This window comes from Papilio machaon, chromosome 7, assembly GCF_912999745.1.
Source record: "Papilio machaon chromosome 7, ilPapMach1.1, whole genome shotgun sequence".
NCBI lineage: Eukaryota > Metazoa > Arthropoda > Insecta > Lepidoptera > Papilionidae > Papilio > Papilio machaon.
The window spans coordinates 5089250-5110338 of NC_059992.1; the positions used below are offsets into that span (position 1 = coordinate 5089250).

General features: G+C 36.0%; 1 protein-coding gene across 1 annotated transcript; it reads right to left on the minus strand.

Moving 5' to 3' along the window:
- Positions 1–50: 50 nt before the first annotated feature.
- Positions 51–19681, minus strand: LOC106714709 (protein dissatisfaction). The gene is made up of 10 exons (XM_045678760.1): positions 19672–19681; positions 14983–15063; positions 14504–14665; positions 2950–3116; positions 2573–2752; positions 2161–2271; positions 1288–1527; positions 900–986; positions 566–675; positions 51–243 (listed from the first exon to the last, which is right to left on the minus strand). The coding sequence occupies exons 1-10, from the start codon at positions 19679–19681 to the stop codon at positions 51–53; spliced, it is 1341 nt and encodes a 446-aa protein (XP_045534716.1).
- Positions 19682–21089: the final 1408 nt, after the last annotated feature.

Below are 21089 nucleotides of genomic sequence, written 5' to 3' on the forward strand. Positions count from 1 at the left end.
AGAGGAGCGCTCTTAGTTTGTGATAACCTAACCTATAAAATTGTAAAGGATTATGGTGAGGCGCAATGCTCGGTGATAGTGGGTGGGGGGAACGCGGGGGCGGGGGCGGGCTGCATGCGGTACATGTCGTGCAGCAGTGTGGCTACTGACACATCTCCCACAGTCTCGCGGAATAGCAGCAGCTCAATAGATCGCGCTCGCACCGCACGAAGTGACGGCAGCAGGAGTAGCAGTCGCCCGAACCTGCACCAGTTTTTAATGTTAATATTCCAAAATAATTCAGCACAAAAATGGCTTTGTATAACTGATAGATTTCTATAATAGTGGTCACGTATAGTCAGTCAATATATACATAGGTCTGGAAGACCATACATAAATCTATTATATGATGTTTTCAATTATAGATCAGGAATCCCCTAGACGCAGGCAGCAAGAGCGCTCTAATTGTGTCACTTTATAGAGAAGACCCTAGCTGTGAACGCTCTGTTGATTGAGTTAAAGGTCATATTGTTGCGGGTAGAAATAGAGTAACTTGCTACCTTATAAAGCTTCTTGTATGACTAACCTCGTTGGTTGTCGCGTGTATCGCGTACGAACATAGTCCGCCAGTATACATTGTGCTTGATCCTGTAACATCTCCACAGGCTGTGTCTCGCTCAAGCCGGGCGTGTCTGTGTTAATTTTGATTTCATTAAAAATTTAGGTACTTTTAAAAGATAACATCGTTAATGTGGCTCATAACTTTTCAAATGAAATATTTGTTACCAAACATTATGATAACGATATAATGTGTCATTATTTTTTGTGTGCAAACAGTTACAAAACAAGTTTAGGATGCAACTAATAAATTTTTTTTCCATAAAAAATTAAATATATTTGTTATATTATCTTTAAACAATTTTACCTGGTGAAAACAGAACGATAGCTTTCATGCAGCCACACTCGCTGCCGTCTGGCGCTATTTGACGAAATCGACACAGAATTTCCTAAAAATATACACAACTTTATTTTAACAATTTGGTCGTACCCAAACGAAGAATTTGCATTTAACAATGTACATCACAAATTGATGCCGAAGAAGTTTGCATTATTCGGATAATCGCGATACAATAAATCACCAGATTTACAACAAAGTTCTGTCAAGTTAGTATTATCTAAGACGGTATAGATCTAGATCTAGAGATATAGATCATAAGACGTCTACTGATTTATTAATACACGAGAACACTATCTCATTAATCGTTATCTTAAAATACCTTATAGGCATGATCTTTATGATAGGTTTACCTGTAAAGTATTTAGTTCCAAATCCGCGAGAGGGTCTGGCGGAAGACGAGTCCTGGCGGCTGGCGCGGCGAGTAGCGGGGCAAGATCCCAGGGCGCCGCCCACTGTGCTAAGTGCAGCAGGAAGAGCTCCTTCCACGCAGCACGCAGGAGTACTAGCTGGTCGCCCGGCGCCAGTGCTTGGAACGGTGCCAGGCACCGCACCCACCGTACTGCCATGAACAGCAAACGTGCGCTTGTTTCCTAAAACAACGTATATAAGTCGACTCTTTATATCTATTCTGTTCGTTAGTGGAATCTATAACAGATACGAGTACTGCGCGTGGTCGCGACCTTAATGTTACTGTTATTTCAAAATAGAAAAGATATTCAATTCCACAAAATAAATGACAGAAGCTAACAAATCTGTTAACTTTTATAACCATTTAATTTAAAAATGTTTTTAAAAATATGTGGATTGTTAGGTGTACCACGTTGTATATAATGTAAAGAATGATATCTGTAGGCGTGTATCGTGTTGTCACAGTTGGTATCGCGAGCCTAGGGGCGGGGTAAGTCAAGTGAGGGCGAAAAGTCACCCTCGAGCCGCCCAATCGCGAGCCCGCGACGCCCTTGCGGCCAAAAAGCCACCAAGCAGTATACACCCCTTACTTATTTTACTTACAGCTATATGTATTAGAGACTGATATTTGTATTACTTAAGTTAAGCTATTCTTAGTTTTTGTAGTAACTAGAACGAATTTTCTTAGAAGTAAATTACGATATTTAATTTAAATTACGATTTTCTGATAATTCATAAGGCTGTGACCATCGCAATATAGTTACATATTTCTTAACCAAAAAGTTCATCTTATTACTAAACATAGAATTAATTACTTGTAAAAGCTCCCAAGTCGGCGCAAGCGGTGCGCCAAATGGACTAGGCGGCGGCCGCAGTAGTGTGGGGTCTCCTTGTAGTTGCAACTGCTTTGCGCTCCACATTAGTTCCTTAAGCGAAAAACACAATAATAAACATTAAATTTCATACACATAGTGACTCCCATTATCGTCAAGTCTTCCCCTCTTTTCTCTAATCCTCATCCCTTTTATTTAAATGCGTCTTTGACTTCGTACACGTACGTCGATACAACTGGAGCGATCATCTATAGCTTAAGTACCTCTTCTTCACACCGATATATTGAAGGTAGAGGCTCCTACCCGTACAAATAACTCCCATTAACTTAACAGCTGTTTCTACTTCTACCTCTGTTAAACTGCCTTTGAGCCTATAAGTATTAATTTATCTTACTTGGCATTTATCCGAGGACATAAGCATATGCAGCAGGCCGGGCGGTGGCGCAAGGAAAGGCTCGGCGAGCAGCGGCAGCGGGCTTGTTGCCCCCGCACCTCCGCCCCCGCCCGCGCCGCTGGACCCTGCCGACGACGCCGCGCTCAGAGGTGCAGGCTCGCTCACGCCGCTCAGACTAAACTAAAGTAATAAATTCAATTACTAAAAAGTAGCATGATAGGGTACATAATTAAAAAAAAAACCTAGTTTCGAGGAAGGGCAAACGTTGGGCTTCTTCTGAGTTATAGGGTCATTTGTCCTCAAATCTACGACTAGCGCGCATTACAACTTTAGTTGTACTACTTCTACTATATAAATGTTCTGTCTATATATGTTACTTGAAAGTTGAAGGGTTGCGGCAGCGGCGCGTACGGCGAGGGCGGAGACAGCTTTAGCGCGTGTGGCTTATGTGCGTGCGCGTGCGTGTGCGCGAGTGGCGGTGCGAGCGTGCCCAGCCCGCCGGAGTGCAGCTTCGGCTTTCGTGGACCTCGCTCGTGCTGGACGGCTAAGGAAGAGAGACATTTACTAGACGACTATCCACAAACTCATGTCATCAATATTTAGACATGCCTTAAATAATTTTTAAATATTAATATTAGGAACAGGAATCTAACGTAGATCGCTAGCTTAAGGCAAGCGTTCAATTGTTCTGAAAAAAATTGTGTAAGTATTTAACACGTATTTTTTAGTTTGGTTTAACATGTTTTTTTTTTTATAGTAAAATAGATAAAATTTTCTTTTAAAAAAGCACTTTTAAAGTAACTAACGCCGGCAATGTTTTACACGCTGGATTATGGAGTCGTGAACCGATTATTCGCTGCAGATCCCCGTAAGCCGAGATCGCATTCACCCATAGTCGGCATTACGACCTAGGCTGTGTGCACACTGCGTTTATGTTAATAGTTATTTATTATCTGCAAAACATTCAAGTGGCTTTAGCGTGAGAAAATGTTTTTATTATATTATTTTCTTTTCGACTTCAGGTAGCTAAGGTACTGGTACTTAAGGCAAAATATTAGCCCAATGTATGTATGTATGTACATAAACATATAAAGGTAAATATTGAACCTAGCCCAGAGGGATGGATGGACATAGAGAAAGATTTCTAGTTGGCCAAATCCATACAATCTACGTACTCAACGGTTATTCTTATGTGCCCATTCTTCAAATCTTACCGTCATCCCCATTACATAATTTCATCAAAAATGGACTCCACCAATAGTCAAGTTGCACCCGTTAGTTGTACATAATATTTAGTTATATTCACTTAATGACCTACGACCTAATCATTCCGATAAAAAGTATCGATATAGTTTCCATTTATATAACTAAAAAAAAATCAGTTTTCTTAAATATCGATAGTTACGTTCGTAAAGTCCCCAGTGTGTATATCGGGTTGTTTCTGTAATGACGTCACGCAATCAGCTTACCGCGGCTGAGTCCATGAGAATGCGGCCATTGTGCCCGCACATGTCGGCGCATACGCTGCGTTCCCGCGCCCTGTCGCCCGGCCACCGCCCGGCTTAAACCGGCTGAATAGTGCCGCTGGACTCCGAGCGGCTTAAATCTACACAGCTCGGGGCTTGCGGGGCGTTTAGTGTCTTTGGAAATATAGCTTGCTGTCGTAGTTACGTACTTTATATAACTACATTTCAATAAACAATTCTACAATTCATGTCTCTAGTAATTAGTCCAAGTTAATTTTATAATTACTAAACGCCCTTGCGTTTAGTAATTATAAAAGAGACCTTTTAAGAGACCTTTCTCTTCCTACTAAAACTCAAAACTACGGTCAGTATAAGATTGTATATTAGTTTTCAGGTCTTAATATGTTTCTGCAAATTCATTGTATAAAACATTACTGAGAATGGTCCTTCAATCGTTTCAATACTTGTTTGTTAATTAATTAAGTATAACTTAAGGTTATTTTTTTAATATTTATGGGGTTTGCACAAGGAAAATTAAAAAAAAAACATTTATAAGGGTCCAAATTTATTTGGACAGTATACGCATTGTTTACTTAAAATAAAGTCGAGACGTTGTTTTCTTAAAAAACAAGACAATAAAACACTGATGAATTGCATCGTAAGGGCTATACTTACGTGTATCGGAAGCTATGATGTTAACCTTTTGTTTATGGGGCGCGTGTAATCCCAAATAGAACACGTGCTTTTTTCTCGGCTTCAACGCCTCCCTTTTGAGATCGATTACATTCGATTTCCATCCCAAAACATATGACTTTAGAAGTTATATTTGAGTACGACATTACACTAGGGGTCATCTAAGCCAAGGGGTTAGTTACGAATGCGAATTTAATGGACAGGATTTTAATTATACTACGACGAAATACGAATTACGTTTTTTGTTTACGAATCATTGCTATATAGGTATCTCACTTTTATAAATGTATTTTTACTAGTAGTTCTAAAAGTCAATATAATAAGTAGGTACTACATTCAAAGTTGAATAAATCATTTATTTATTTTTAAATCCATTTGATACAAAACTGAGGAAAAAATATCAAAATCAATTTCTAAAATTTGCATTATTTGAAACTCGGTTTTTTATAACGACATTATCCACAATCCTGACTATAATTGATGAATATTAATTTTAACAGAAAAGATCAAATCTTTTAAACGTGTGCATCTACATTTTGATGAATTGTTTATGAAAACGAAGACGCGCGCGTTTGAGTCTCAACTAAAGCCGAAGTAAAAAGGCGCTCGTTGAATCACATTTGAAGCGTTTAGGAGGGAGATTTAACTTCAAACATCATCACGAGAAAACCCTTCGCTACATCAAATTGAAAGCAAACAAAACTACTCTCTCTTTTCAATTTCTGTCTTTTAGTTAATAATGCCCTGGAGGGGTGAAAAAAGAATAACCACCACATAAATGCAACTATATTTTTAAAACATTTCTTTTTTTATTATTTGATATTTTAAATATTCCAGACAGTATGTTAGAAGTCAACAGTCAGTGTTCGGTACCTAGTTAGGTTGGAAGTATTAACGTAAATAACGTAATGTAAAAATGGACAAAGCGATTTGAATACCTATAAGTTCGCTGTTATAATATGATTTATATAGGATTTATATACTACTAATGTAGCTATAAGCATAATCATAAAGTAAATTGACCTATAACTTGACCTGAGGTCTAACAACATTGACTACATCGGTGTTATTTTCTCAAGTATTAGCTTGGTATGGTGTCTCAGACAGACGGGGTGTTGGCGAATCGTTAGTGTTGTAACGTGCCCACACCAGCGACTTGGGAGGTGGGAGTTGGGTCGGACAGAGTACATACGATCTTGCTGCCCGAGTAAATTGAGCTCTGCGGTCGATACTATAGTGACGTTCGACAAATATTTTGTTAAAATGTCGATAAATTAATTGTCAAAAGTACGGAATAATTTCATGTTCAACTACTCATACTTTTAGTTAAAGTCAATACTTTGTTAATAAAGAGGAAACTCTAAAGCAATTGCGTCGATTTAATAAAATCTTATACTTTTGTATCGTTTGTTGTTATGTCATGAGATTTCATTTTTTTGTGATTTTATACGTGACCCCAAACTGGTTGACATTTGTTTTAAAGAAGTAGTTCCAAATAAAAGTTACGTTATCGATATGTTAAAGCCAACTCTTGTGGTAAAGCAAGCGAGCAGGTCGGAGGCGAGCGATGTGGGTTGTGATTAATGACCCAATAATCCCGGCCGCCGCCGACGCTGCTGCCTGCCCGGCGAAAGCTTCACGAAGCCGAATTGGTGAATGGTCAAAAGGTTTATTGACTGACGAGCGAGCGCAAGACGTTGTTACCTCATATACCAAGTGAATTGAATACAAAATATGAAGATGTTTCAAGGTTTCAACAGAACCGTTTAATGAATAGGAATAATTTACTGTACGAACAATGTGAGTACTGTTAACATTTATACTGCTACGAAAGATGTTGTAATGGTAGATGAAGTACTGGATGAAAGGTTTTTGAAACGTTAACGAAGAGTTACGAACAATTTTACGAACAAAACGACAGCTCTCGAAAACGTAGAGCAAGAGCTACGAAAAAAATTCCAAACGTAGCGGAAGAGCTACGAAATATTTTTTTTCGACGTATATAATCTATCAAGACGTTTATATTCTTGCGTATCCTAATCTTTCTAATATTATAAATGCGAATTTTTCGATGCTGGATGGATGGATGGATATTTGTTTGAAGGTATCTCCAGAACGATTCAACGTGTCTTGATGAAATTTGGCATAGATGTAGAACATAGTCCGGAAGAACAGATAGGCTACTTATTATTTTTCTGTCACGCGGACGGATTCGCGGGCAACAGCTAGCAATTTTATAAAAATACGTTTGTACATATTTCGGTTGGCGTTGAAAAGAGTAGGAAAGTCTTGTTATTAAGATATCAGTCACTAAGCATGACTCGTAGCTTTCTTTAGATTAACCGCAAACATGACGATTAAGTAATGGTATCACATAATATTATATTAAGGTGTTGTAAGTTAACTCACATAGCTTTTAACAATTTTTATATTTTTGGACGTCGCATCGAGACATTGAATCAGATCGAGATTATTTTACATCGGTCACCAGCTTCTAATGCAAGTAAATTGTATGATGGTTACATTTCTACATTTTACATCTTAAAAATAAAAATAATAAAATGCGAAAGTTTAGATGTATGGATGGATGGATGGATATTTGTTAGAAGGGATTTCCAGAACGACTCAACGGATCTCGATGAAATTTTGCATGGATGTAGATAATAATAGTTACATGGGATAATAATAATAGGATGTACATAATCTGAAATAGCACTTGGGTACTAATTAGTTTGTTTTTAAATTTCGTGTGGGCGGAGTCACGGGTAACAGCTAGTACTTACATAGTTTCATTACATACATGATGAGTAATTGGTCTCTAAAATTTATAATAAATATTTTCTTGTCTTTTTATCTATTAGGACTGAACGATGTAATAAATCTTACTAAACAATAAACATATTCGATGAGCACAAAGGTAAACAATATTCACACAGTGCTGTGATAAATATTTGACCACAAACGTTTCGCCCTGTAGATGCGCATCAAAATCATCGCGTGGAAAATATCCGATGAGAGAACGACCCCGTGTTCCGACATTCGTTCCGACGTTAATTCCAGCCGCATTTGTTCCATTACATTTCCGACACAAAGTAGATACGCGTTTGCCGAATTGACTAGGCGGATGAGACCGGGCGAGCTCGGTGGGACTGGGACGGATCGAGTGCGGCATGCGAGAGCGAGCGGGTCGGAGGATCAAAAGTGAGAAAGATGTATTCAGAAGTGAAATAGTCTGCTGGCTGAGCACATCATCATTAACGAGCCAGAGAGGGCGGAGGGCAGCGAAGAGGCAGAGGGGGCGCGCCAGGTGGCGGCTCCCACGCTCCCTACACCTGCGCGCGATAACACCCCTTACCGCGCACACCTTTAGGGCCTATATCCCTACACACGTGTATACCGTACACGGGGAATATTTTCCAGTGCACGGACATAAATATGAGAAATATCCAGGTTTTTATTCACCTTCCGCCCGTTGCGGCGCGGCGGTGCCCACCGAGCCGGTCATATAAAGGTCCGTAATAGATGTCCGCTAGTCACTACAATAGGTACCCACGCGGCAATATTTTCATTTGTATTTTCCATATTGTCATGTTTTATTCACGCCTGACGTGCTCAGCACATGAAAAAGACACCTTCGACGAGACGTGAGAAAAGAGATATTTATGGAAATTAATATTTTCTCTGGTAAATGAAAATGAAAAAAAAAGTGTTTTTAATTTATCTCCTTTAACAGAATGATTATTTTTAAGGCAGAGATAATAATTCAGCAATATTATTATCAAAAGTTTTAGAAATTACTGAATACCTGATGTTAAAGCTGGGTGGTGACTCGGGTACTTAATCCTCCAAAAGAAAAAAAAAATACAGAAATTTACTAAGAAAAGTACTTAGTTAAAAATTAATTTTATTTTACATTGTGAATATTGCAATGAAGGGGAAGACTAAACAACAGTAAGTATAAAAGACAGTTTTCATCTCGGCGAAAGTTGTAGCGACATCCGGAAGCGGAGGCAGTTTGTGAACTTAGTTCGTTGCCGAGGAGAAACAACTACCGACACCACCGCAATACTTTATTTCAATCCATAGATATACTACTACTATACCTTAACTTATTTAACTTAATAAAAGAGTAGCTTTTTATTTACTACTTTTATTATAAAATTAATTACATTAATTAATACATAATTGATAAAGTAAAGCTGTTGAGTTCAATATACAGACCGTCTGAAAGGAACTAAGTCAGGATCTTCTACACACTGATTTGCTTTGATGTTCATTAAGTGTGTAATCCAATTAGAACACTGTAGATCTCTTATATGTATTTCATCTCTAGATTTACTTCTAATATGACCATGAAAGAATAATTATTGATTTATCAAGATCTATCAGGAATTAATAATTTATTAGTAAAGAAACACTCTATGTAATAAACACTAATTTGGAATCTAAAACAATCAAAAGCAAAACCGCGTGAAATCCATTCAATCATAATAGTCAATTAATGCATCGTGCAAACCTATTTATAATCACGCGAACCAAGACAAAAAAAAATCATTTAGAAACAGATGTATCCGTGGTACCGTTATTGTTGAAATTAATTTTATTATCTATGACATGACAATAATTTGTTCACGCAAGACATTAAAATGAAATTAGATGGGCGAGATTTGTTAGGGGGAGCGAGGGATGAATCGGTTACTGTCAAAATAGAGGTTATATTTGAGATGCGAGGACCCTGCGCCGGTAAAGCGGTGAATAAATCACATAATCGGATCGAAACGAACGCAGATCAACTATTTATCTGTCCTTTGACGTATACCTTTGTACTTCACAAACTTATTTAAATGATTTAATGTAGAAGTTGTACATAGAATTATTAAGGGTAACGTTAAACAGTTTAATTTTAATGTTAGATGGATGCACTCAAAAAGAACTAAAGATTTTGTTATTTATACTAAAGTAAAATTAATAAAAATTCCTTCTATTTCCACCAAAACCACCAATTTTCTGAAGAAGTATTAAAGAAAATCCAATAGAGAAGTTAATAAAATTTAATTCTATCAACAAATTAATCAATTAATTCGTAATTATAGTTTCATAAGCATAACTAAATTTCACTATTATGCAGCAATTGTCAGCACCCTCAGTGCACCCCTTGCGTACACGAGAGGGAGGTGTGAACACGTGCTACTGATCCTAAAGCGATCCCAGGAGATGCGATCTATTTCATTTGATACACTCCACTTTGATGAACTCTACAATTAGTAATGAGTTACGGTTATGGATATGAAAATTATTACTTTTTATCACGATTTATTGTGCAGGTAAGTGCATGGAAACGTTTAGAAAATACTTAATAATACTAAAGAGTATTATTAAGTATTGTAGAGTAGGTACAGAGGTTTCCGTACCAAAGGAACAATGTTTATTTAATGAATACCTAACTAAATAATATTAATTAAGGTATAGAAAGCACAAAGTAAAATACACGATAGCGAACAGATTCATGAAACGATTCCACGTATAACAATATAAAGAGACCGGGCGCTGCCAAGCTGAGGGTTTCATTACATTCTAAATACTCTTTTTAGCACAAAAGGACTTCAAAAAGGTAAACGCACGGTGGAACACAAATCTTGCGCGCGAACCGTTAAATTAAAAATAAATATTCCGAAACGTCAGCATGTTAGGGGTCGGGAAATATCGGGAAAAAAATAAAAGAGCGTCAGAATAGCCGCTGTCAGTTCACAGGCGGGGCAAGGGGGGCGGAACGGGGGAGGGTAAGGTGAATCTTTTTGTGAAGTGGAGAGAATTAATTTAACCCGCTGCGGGGTAACACGACATGGCGGTAATTGAAAAGTTTGCCCCTTATCGGCGGCGCGGCAGCGGCGTCGGCGGCGCGCCGTCGGCTATGCGTCTTCGCGACACTCCGCTAAAAGTGGCCTTGAGCCTTATCATAATTATAAACATATTTGTATTTTTAAATGTACGAATACATAAAAGGTGATGATACGCTAGATAAATTGTAATAACGAACCCAAGAACAAATTAAAGAATAAATTCATGCCATATCATCTGAGTTGGTTGTTGGTCAAAATGCATTGATAAAATATGATAATTTCAAACTATCTATAGTCTTGTACAGTTAAATAAATAAAGAGTGCTCAAAATTAACAAAGTTTCACTTAATATAATGTAAATTATTAAGTAGGAAAAAACGATACTTTTAAATTAAAAAATCAAAAGCTTTTTGATTTAAACCCTTTAACTTTTTCAGTGATATTCAAAAAGTGTTGAAACTCGAAGTAGGCGTTGGCTTGCTCGCAGTTTTCATTGATTTTAATTTAATTTTCACAAAGTTAAATTGGGGATTACGTCTATTTTATGGAAGTGATTTCAGAGAGATTCGGTCTTTTGTTTATATTAGTAAAATACATTTTTGGAATAGCTCGACCTAAAAGAACAGGCGTATGGTTTGATGTACGAACGTCTGGGTACTTTTTCAAAGTTCGATACTTATTTAGTTTGATACAAATTGTTAAATCCCGTTTCACACCTTGAGTTTTAACTGAACAGTCGATGTGCAGTTTAAACTCAACGTGATTGATGTAATGGAAATCTGAAAGCCTGGTAACGAACTTAGAATTTTATGGTTTCTATAATTTACGTACACATCTGTACTTACTAATATTATGATGAGGAAAGATTTGATTGTTTTTTTGTATTGAATACTGAAGCGATTTGAAAAATTCTGACACTGTTGGGCTATAATTATTACTAGATTTTTTTTAATTTCGCGCGGACGAAATAGCGGATAACTACTAGTAAATTATATTTTTAATGTTATTTATTTTTAATAACGGAGAAAGGAAGACAGAAGGAAATGTATTGCACATACTCATCTAGTTACTAATTCCAAAAAAGCCTATTTAGAATGTACCGGTAGAATATGTACCGTATTATTTACAGAGAGGTCAGAAACAATATGAAGTATTGTTTCTGACCTCTCTGTAAATAATATAACAAGCTATATTGTGATCTGTTAAGTGAAATGAGACAAAATGTCTGTCTGTACCTTGATTAATTTACCGAGTTAATCCATTATTCCGCGGTTGCGGCCGGTAAGCGACCTAGTCGAAGTGAAAATGCATGAATTATAAATACCTATCGGCTTACTTCGCTCTCGCTGGCGCTGCCAGTCGAAGTCGGCTCGTACTATATTATATAAAATATACATCAGCATTTACGATGTATTTTAAGTAAATAAAAATAATTACTTATAGTTATATGTAAGTATATATGAATTATAACAGTTGTAACGTGCCTTTTTATTTTGTAATTGTAAAATTTTTAAAATGAAGGGCGGTCTCACATAATTTAGAGAATATAAAAGAAAAAAACAATACGATACCTGCATTTTTAAATAGTTTTTAATCAGCACGAGTGAAGTGGGTTAAATCTAACTACATAAACTGTATACAATATTAGTGGCTCCTAACTGTCATAGTAATGTAATTAATTCGACACTGATTCTTCCACTGACTACATTAGGCTTTCGTTATAAATGTTATATATATGGAAGTAACGCAGTTTACTGTTGGCTGAGCGGCGGCGCGGCGTCTAAGTTTCGTGAGGGCGTATAATTACGCGAGCGAGTAAACATATAAAGGTAATCCGGGTCGCGGCGGCACAAAGTGATGCTCGTGAATAATTCAGCGACGGCACCTGCGCGCAGACCACAGCGCGCGAGGGCTACCCGACTGCCGCATGACTCCGTTGTACAAAATTGTAACTCTTAAAGTGTTAAGTAAGATGGTCTATGAACTTTTGTCAAGTTTTTCTTGCAGCAAGAGGTACGTGCTTACTTATCTATATATATAAAAGAAAGTTGTGTTAGTTACACCATTTATAACTCAAGAACGGCTGAATCGATTTGACTGAAAATTGGTGGGCAGGTAGCTTAGAACCAGGAATAGGACATAGGATAATTTTTACCCCGTTTTCTTTTTTTTTTTTATTCTGCGCGGACGGAGTCGCGGGAAAAAGCTAGTATCTGATGCAAATATGTAATTGAATTTTTTGAATATTGAAGAGGTTGAGTGAAATTGTTCGTAGAATCTCAAAAATATCTATAATATGTTTGGATCAAATATATGATAGTAGTGGAAACCTTTAGATAAGGCACAATTGTATTTGTTTTAATAACAATAGTGCACGGAATTGTAATTGTATTGTTACTCACGAATTCCTTTCATTGAATTACTAGCCAGTGTGTGCAGTCCAGACTATGTGCTACATCTGTGTCAAATTTTAGCGAAATTTATTATACCGTTTTGGAGATAGGTAGTAACAAAAATCCAAGAATCCAAACTTTCGCATTCATAGTTGAAAGATAAGTTAATTATCTCATTTTGTGTACAACTTTGTCTTTGTAAAACAATATACAATATAGAATATTTCAGTGCCACCCCTGAGTGATTGTACCAAGTATTTTAAGGCAAAGTAAAGGCTTTGTCACATGATGAGAGATACCGCACGACTTGTGGCGGACGCGGTGCACTATGAATATTCAATTATTAACCAAATTATGCTTAATTGTCGAGATTTTGCAATATATGCAAATTATGGAGGAGTCGTTGCTTGCACGAGTTTCAGAAAATTATAAATACAAAGTTTATGAAGCATATACGTACTTGATAGATTTTAATTATAACTTCACGAAGTCATATAGATAAATATAGTATTTACGTGGTTGAGAATTGAATCCTCCTCCTCCTTTTGGAAGTCGATTAATATCAAATACTTAAGAGGAGTAGTAAAGTAAAATTTTCAAAACTATTTTTCCTATGTGTATATATAATAACAATAAATAGAGGTGACAAAGGATAGGACCAGGAGGACGTTCAATATCAGATATATGGAAATGACGTAATGACAGATGTATCGTCCGCTCCGAATGGGGCTGGCTGAGAGATGCCACCGTATTTATTACATTCAGTATATCAACTAGAGCACAAAGCGACCTGCTGTGAGCGTGATCGAAACACTAACAAAGCATTCTCTTTACACCCTCTATCTTTCATACGATCTTACATTATTTGATAGAATGTGTTCCTTTTTAAAAACTACAGTCTAGGTATTTCAATTTACCACAATTCCAGGAATTGTGTAATTTATAACAAACTACGGCCTGTTCCTATACCGACTTCGCAACGGTGGATTTGAAATTTTTGCCCTTTATAATAACAATATATCCCACTAGCTGTTGCCCACGACTTCGTCCAAATTTCGTCGAGATCCGTTAAATCGAGATACGTAGTATAAAACATTCATCAATTCATCCATCCAAGCTTTTGTTTTTATAATTTAAAGTGTTACAATGTTATAATGTATAGGTACAATATACAAATGGCGATAGAATACTACGAAATCGATCCAGTGGTTCTTGAGTTTATCCATTACAAACATACAAGACTCAGATAAACTAAACAAACTTATATTTTTGTAGTTAAATGCATTACCCTCTCGTCTTGCGGGTAAAAAGCAAGTCTCTATCCTATTATTTGTGTTATTAGTGCAGATAATGAGTACAGGAGATAATTTAAAATCGTTCCAGGGTGCACTTTACACGTAGCGATCGGCTAGTTTGGTAACTATCAACGACTTTAAATAACAAGATCCCGAAAGATTTCATAGCTTCCGAGTTCTTTAATTTATATTAAGATATTTAAATAATGTTTTGTTATAAAAGTTAACATGGTTAGTGTCTTACCGTCTTTGTTCATATTCGCCTGAAAGCACTTGGCGAGCCTGCAGGCGCGGCACTGGTTGCGGTGCGTCTTGTCGACGGGGCAGCGGCCCTTCAGCTCGCCACCCGCCTTGCACGTGTACACGCGGTTTCTGTGTATTGACCGCTTGAAGAAACCCGAACACCCTACACATAAAACATTATTCACACTCTTCATGTCATTACTATTTCTTCATATGTAAGTGAGCTTGCCAGGAGAAAATATTGACACTGAAAGTGTCTGATATGTATGATCTGAGTTTCGATGCCGGCATCACTTATACAGAGTTCAATTCTAATTCTTAGTCCGTGATAAATCCCAGATGTATTTTATGTAAACAATTTATTAAGAAAATTACCGTGGGTCCCAACTGCCAAAACATATCCCGTAACATATTAAAAGAAACATAACAATATCTTTTGCATAAATGTTTCGGCAGTCGAAACTTACGATCAAATCTTACCGTCGCAGCTGTAGATGCCATAATGTTTGCCGGAGCTTCTGTCACCGCACACGTTGCACGGTATGTCCAGCAACCGATCTCCTGATAGAAATTAATACGTGTCAAAAACATAGCGTTGGGAGTCGCGTAGTAATCTAATATATAAAATTCTCGTGTCACAGTTTTCGTTCCCGTACTCCTCCGAAACGGCTTGACCGATTCTCATGAAATTTTGTGAGCATATTCAGTAGGTCTGAGAATCGGCCCACATCTATTTTTCATACCCCCCCCCCCATTTTTTAACTGCGCGCGGACGGAGTCGCGGGCGACAGCTAGTTAACTTATAATAATGTCTTATGAAAGCTTAAACAATGATTGGTTAAAAATCATTTCAAAATATTGTTTCTTTCTTAAAGTTTGCGCATTCTATATACTTAAGTCTTCCTTTATCATGCAGCTATTAAGCATTTTGAATGAATACAACACTGGACTTTTGTTTGGTGATCATTAAATCTACTCCGTTTCCTCACAAGAAATGTTTATCTATTAATTGACACTTCCGCCCACCGACGCCGACGGGCGCTCCCTTTGCCAAAATAGATTAGTCAGATTACAACAATCTCGCTAATAACGTTGGTGTTTTTGTTCCGTTTACAGAAACCTTCCCCTTCAGTCCCTTTTCCTCAACGCTCGCAATTGACTACATTTACACCGTATCGTAAGGAAATGTGACGGAATTCTTATAGATGTTTCGTTATTTTAGGGTTAGTTTTTTAAGCTAAGTATGATTGAGATCTTAGTATTGATCTTTTACAACGGTGATAGGCGTGATCATATAATATAATACAAACACATCACTATTTTTATTACATCACTATAATTTACACATCTTACTAATATTATAAATGCGAAAGTCGCGAACAAAGTCGCGGGCGACAGCTATTTTTAAATAAGAAAAGATAAAGATTTTTGTAATAAAAATAATGTATGAAAATGTTTGTTACGCTACTGTGTAAGAGGTGGTCATCTATAATACCAAGAATCCTTTCTAAAGATCTTTTCTTTCCTCGGCGAAATGGACTTAGACGACTTTAGTGATCGTCTTTGGGGGCTCTCAGAAAAGCCGCGAAGTGTCGTAATTATCTCCTTTCGTTTCGCCTCTAAAAGGATTTTGTACCAAAAAGAATTTTCGAGATTAACTCGCTTTGAATGAAAAAAAATTAAGCATTGCCTTTCATCATTGAAGCAATTGTGGATTTCTGTTATGTAACATTTAAATACAGTAAATGAATTAAAAGCACTTTTTACTCTTTTAAAGGGTACAAAAAGATTTGATTTACTGACAGATATGAATTACGAATTCATAGATATGTAACATAGATATGTCACACATAGGTAGAATGTTACAACTATGACATCTAATCGAGAGTCGATTTTTGAAATCTCATTTTGTATTGTAAATAACAACATTGAGGAAATTCATCCAACACAAGGCCTCCGGAGGAGTTTTTCTTTTCGCCTCTCTTTTGTGCTCTAGATTAGATATCGATCTTTCAAATATTACTACGAGTAATATTTTAATGCAAATGTTTAGACGGATCATCGGATCTTGATGAAATTTAGTACAGATGTAGAACGTAGTCTAGGATAACACATAGGTTATTTAATATGTTTTGTATTATTTGCACGTGGACGGAATCGCGGGAGACAGCTAGTAGGTTACATGTCTATGCTGTCACAGTTTATAATGTTCTATGGCTATTATCACTCAATATTTAGTTTACTTAAAACTGTTAAGTTTTCAGTTACCTTAACCCTCTTAGTATTTATTTTATTTTTATAATCATTGAAAAAACGCGATCAAAGTGCTAATTTGTTTCACTTAACAGCCGTGACGGGGGATGCTGGGGTGATACGCGGGGGCATGTTCATTGCGTCCGAAGAGTAATGCCCGCAAAATTACAGCAACCGTGTGAAATGCAACACTCATTGTAATACTTAAACATGTTACTTTAGTTGTAGAAGTATTTTGTTACATTAATAGCGGTGGCGTTGTTACAAAGTTTAATTTTTTAATGGTTAATATCTTTAGATCTCAAAGAAGCATGATGTAAATAGTTTGCTCGTTTTTAAAAACGTTTTGTGACTCCGGGTATCGGTCTAGTTTCGTTACAAAACTGACGTTTAACATATACGGATTGAAGTTTTGCAGCCAGCATTAAATGCAGTCTTATCGATAGCTTAAAGCAGGCCTTGTATTTCCAATCTTAAAGTGCTATAGGTAACAATATTAGTGATGTGATGAATAACGGTATACATCTTTTTATAACAAGTAACACTCAATTCGCCCTTTCCGCCTGAAGTAAATAAATAGCTCAAAGTTTAAAAACACTTTATTTAGGTTCCACTATCCGTAAAATAAATATTTAGCCGACGTTTTCCGGACAATATGTTGGACAACCCACAATTTAGTCAACATAGCATTTGTTAAACGTGCATAAATATAACATGCTCGCGATTATTTAATTATACTAGGGATTAGTATATAGTTAGAAACAATAATATATGATAACTGTGACAATTTGCAGTACTTAATATTTAATGCTATAATAAAATATTAACTAAAGTCGCAAGTACAGAAAGATTTAAATATAGTTCAAAGGTTTTAAGAATTATGAAAATTATAATTTAAATACTGGGAAAGTTCTAGGCATGTCAAACTTGACAACTGAGGCAACTATTCAGAGATGAAACCAGTAAAAATGTTTAGTTCACTGTGTCTCGTCAGATCTAGTCTATATATTCTGAAATGTCTTTGAGCAAAAATAACAATGTTTTTTTTTTTTTGGGAAAATTACATTTGACCATTTTTCATGTTTTAATTAGATATTAAGAAAATTAACGAAATTTTAACATTAAATAATGCCTATTAAATATTAGCAATGAAAAGGATCAACTGAATAAGTAATTTGGATTTACGTATCAGTTCGTATGTTGATCGCCAAAGTTTCCGAGATGTGGGCTTGCAGTAGGGGCTCTCAATTTGCTTGTGTTTTAACTATACAGGATGTTGTTCATAGTTAAATAAATATTACATTATAAAATTACGCTTTAAAATACAGGTAAAATATTAAGATTTAGATTTTCTTAATAAATAAATTTAAATTAAAACTATATTTTCACAACTGTAAATTTCCAAATGGATGACCCGTACTTTACCCCATAATGTGCTCTATAAGGTAATTGGTATTGAAACAAATTTTATTAATTTAGTTTGCATTATGTGACCTTTTTTCCTTATAAAAGATTTAGGATTTTTTTATTGAATACAATTAAAACTGTCTTCATTAAACTAATGTTAGGAATCAAGGCATCACATAAGAAAGAAAAATAAAACAAGGGTGTAAAGCAAACACGATGTAGATGGGATAGTGTGGGGTGTTCCAAGTTTCGGGTCCGTCCCTAAGTTACGTTTGCAAGGAGCCGCGCTTTGTTTCATTCCACTCGTCTTCGGATCGTGTTTGCACGCTCACTGTAAACAATGGAGAGCTTACGGCAGATCTCGCACGGACATGGAATAAGTCATCGTAGAGATGTCTGAATATTCTATAGAATTTTATAGGTATTTTAATTTTATTGTATATACACTTGTTTTTGAATATACCAAAGAATTAGAATAGAATTTAAGTAAACAATTGTTTGGATTCTTTAAAACCAAACAATTATATGATTTTGTTCATTTCAACAGTCAGTTTTTTTATTTTCATTACAAATTTCTTAAAGCTTTTGGGCAAGTAAATTGCATATGTACATATTTAAGTGAACAAACCTCCGAACACTGAGTTTTTAGAGAATTGGAAATACGTTTAATTACATTACAACTCCAAAAGAAATAGTTGCACCATAACGTATTTATCATTTGGTATCTTCCATTGAATCGTGTTGATCAATTTTATAACAAGGATAATTTTTATAAAGGCGGCCAGTCTTATTTCGGTAAATTAAGTTAAGCAACTCCGCGAACCGACGCTTCGGTTTCCGTCGGGCTTCGTCTCGTTAAGTAAATTCAGTAAAATTTTGTGATTTAACAACTCGGAAAGTGATTTGAATAATTTGATGAATAATCGATAAGTCTCTCTCTAATCTCTAAGGTGATAATGATCACTAGTCACCTGAAAAATAAACAATAAATTTGTATCCTGTGATCAGCTCACTTATCTGATTGCAGAAAACCTGGGATTAAATCAGAAGAAAGTTCTAACGGATGTAAGAACAAGTTATTAAAATTCGATCGGAGACTTTTCGCCTTTTCTTTTCAATTTTCTGACATATTATAGGAAACCATAGACACTTCTTGTAACATTTAAAGTAACTGTTAGTACCTACTTATATACTTTCATGCGTATTTATAGAAAGTCCTCAAGAAATGGTATATTTACATTTGACGGTCTTGGAGAAGGTAAAAAAATGTTACGTTAATTTACTCTATGCATGTTAATTTGTTTAACTATTAAAGTTAAGACGTACCTTTTAACTTATTTAGCTTTAAGCTTTCTTAGCAACAACTTTAAAATTAGTGGAAAACATAATGCATATAATATGATCAAACTTAAGTAGTATAATTTTATAATCTCTTTCAAAAAACGATTTAATAATTAAATTTTTTACTACTTTTTCGTAAAAAATGTTTCTCTCCAGTATCATTCCTACCTGTGCCCATCTTACGGAAAGCCGTTGCCGGCGTCCGCTGCTTCTCCCAAAATGAAGACAGCTCGAATATCTCTATGTCCATAAAAGAATCACTAACACATAACTAAAATTAAAGTCATATTTAAGATCGTTTTAAATTACAAACACGACTCTATTATTTTTAATATTATTTGCGTTTGTTGACAATGTCTGATAAAAATTAATTTACATAATAAAAAAAAAATTATTAACAGTACGCGATCAGTGACTTTTTCTCGGTGACTTCACCACACGGTGGCGGCTTTCGACAGACTGCTCTGATAATTGTGATCTTTGAAGCCGCGGAGATCGCGAGTCACATCATCCCCTGATTACATCGAGACCCACCCCCTGAACGGGACAACGATACCACCAATGTTCAAGTGCGAGGGAGACAGCTGCGAGCACATCTTGTATCCCAGTCCACAGGCTACATTGTCAGGGCTCGCGCGGCTCCAAGCTGACTGTATTACATGCAAACATAATGAATGGCCTCACACATTGATTGGCAGTATGAAACGAGTTTTAAATTTTTAAAAATATGTACATTTTTGATTTCATTATAATTTTACGTATTTTAAAACAAATAAAATATTTAATGTTAATTTCTTACACTACGGTTTCACTTTAGTGTACATTATAGTTTTTTTTCTAAGTTGATCAAATTTAAAGCTAATTAAGATTTAGTTATTGTTTTCCTAATAGTTTTAAACTACCTTATGTGACTTTTTTAATATTATTGAGTGACTTTATTTATAAATTTTATAAACTAAGAATTACTAAGAAGTTTTTGTTATATTACAAAGATATGAAACGTAAGAAAGTACAATTTTTAATTCTAGCTGTTAACATGAGTATTGTAAACATTAAAATGTCAAGTGAGGCTAGCAGCAAGGGGGAGCTTTTATCGTGCTTGCGGCCAATCAGAATCGTGACTGTACCGTGGGCGGCGCCTCGCAAGCTGGCCTCCTCAGCTACGGCGAGCTACGGCGGCGACGACTGCTACGGCGAGCTACGAAAGTCGCCATGTGTGCCTCGACCTTAGACAGGTGTCTTTATAATTAGGGTTTCTCGCAATTTTGGTACAACTAAATATTTTTTAACTAAAAGTACGTTGTTAGTTAGCTAAATATGATCATTTAATGGGTAAAATTTGTTTTGAGATATTTAATTTTTAAAAATATTCGAAATAAATTAAAATCATTGGATTACAGACAAGACCATGATCATATAAATATAAATTTAGTCGTTCCTGTATAAGCAAGCGTACTAAGGACGGCGATATTTTTCTCGCTTATCGAGGTTTACCTCTAACCCGAGTTTCTCGCTTATTGAGGTCGTCCGTCCAACCCTGCAATGGTTCTCGCTTATTGAAGTCGTCCGTCCGACCCGGCAATGGC

Bases quoted from the DNA above. Each gene is read 5' to 3' on its own strand.
- LOC106714709 (XM_045678760.1), bottom strand. The intron at 14,666-14,982 runs GTAAGATTTGAT...TTTTATGTGTAG, and splicing joins TGGCATCTACAGCTGCGACG to GGTGTTCGGGTTTCTTCAAG. The intron at 676-899 runs ATTGTTTAAAGA...ATCAAAATTAAC, and splicing joins TTCTGTTTTCACCAGGTAAA to ACAGACACGCCCGGCTTGAG.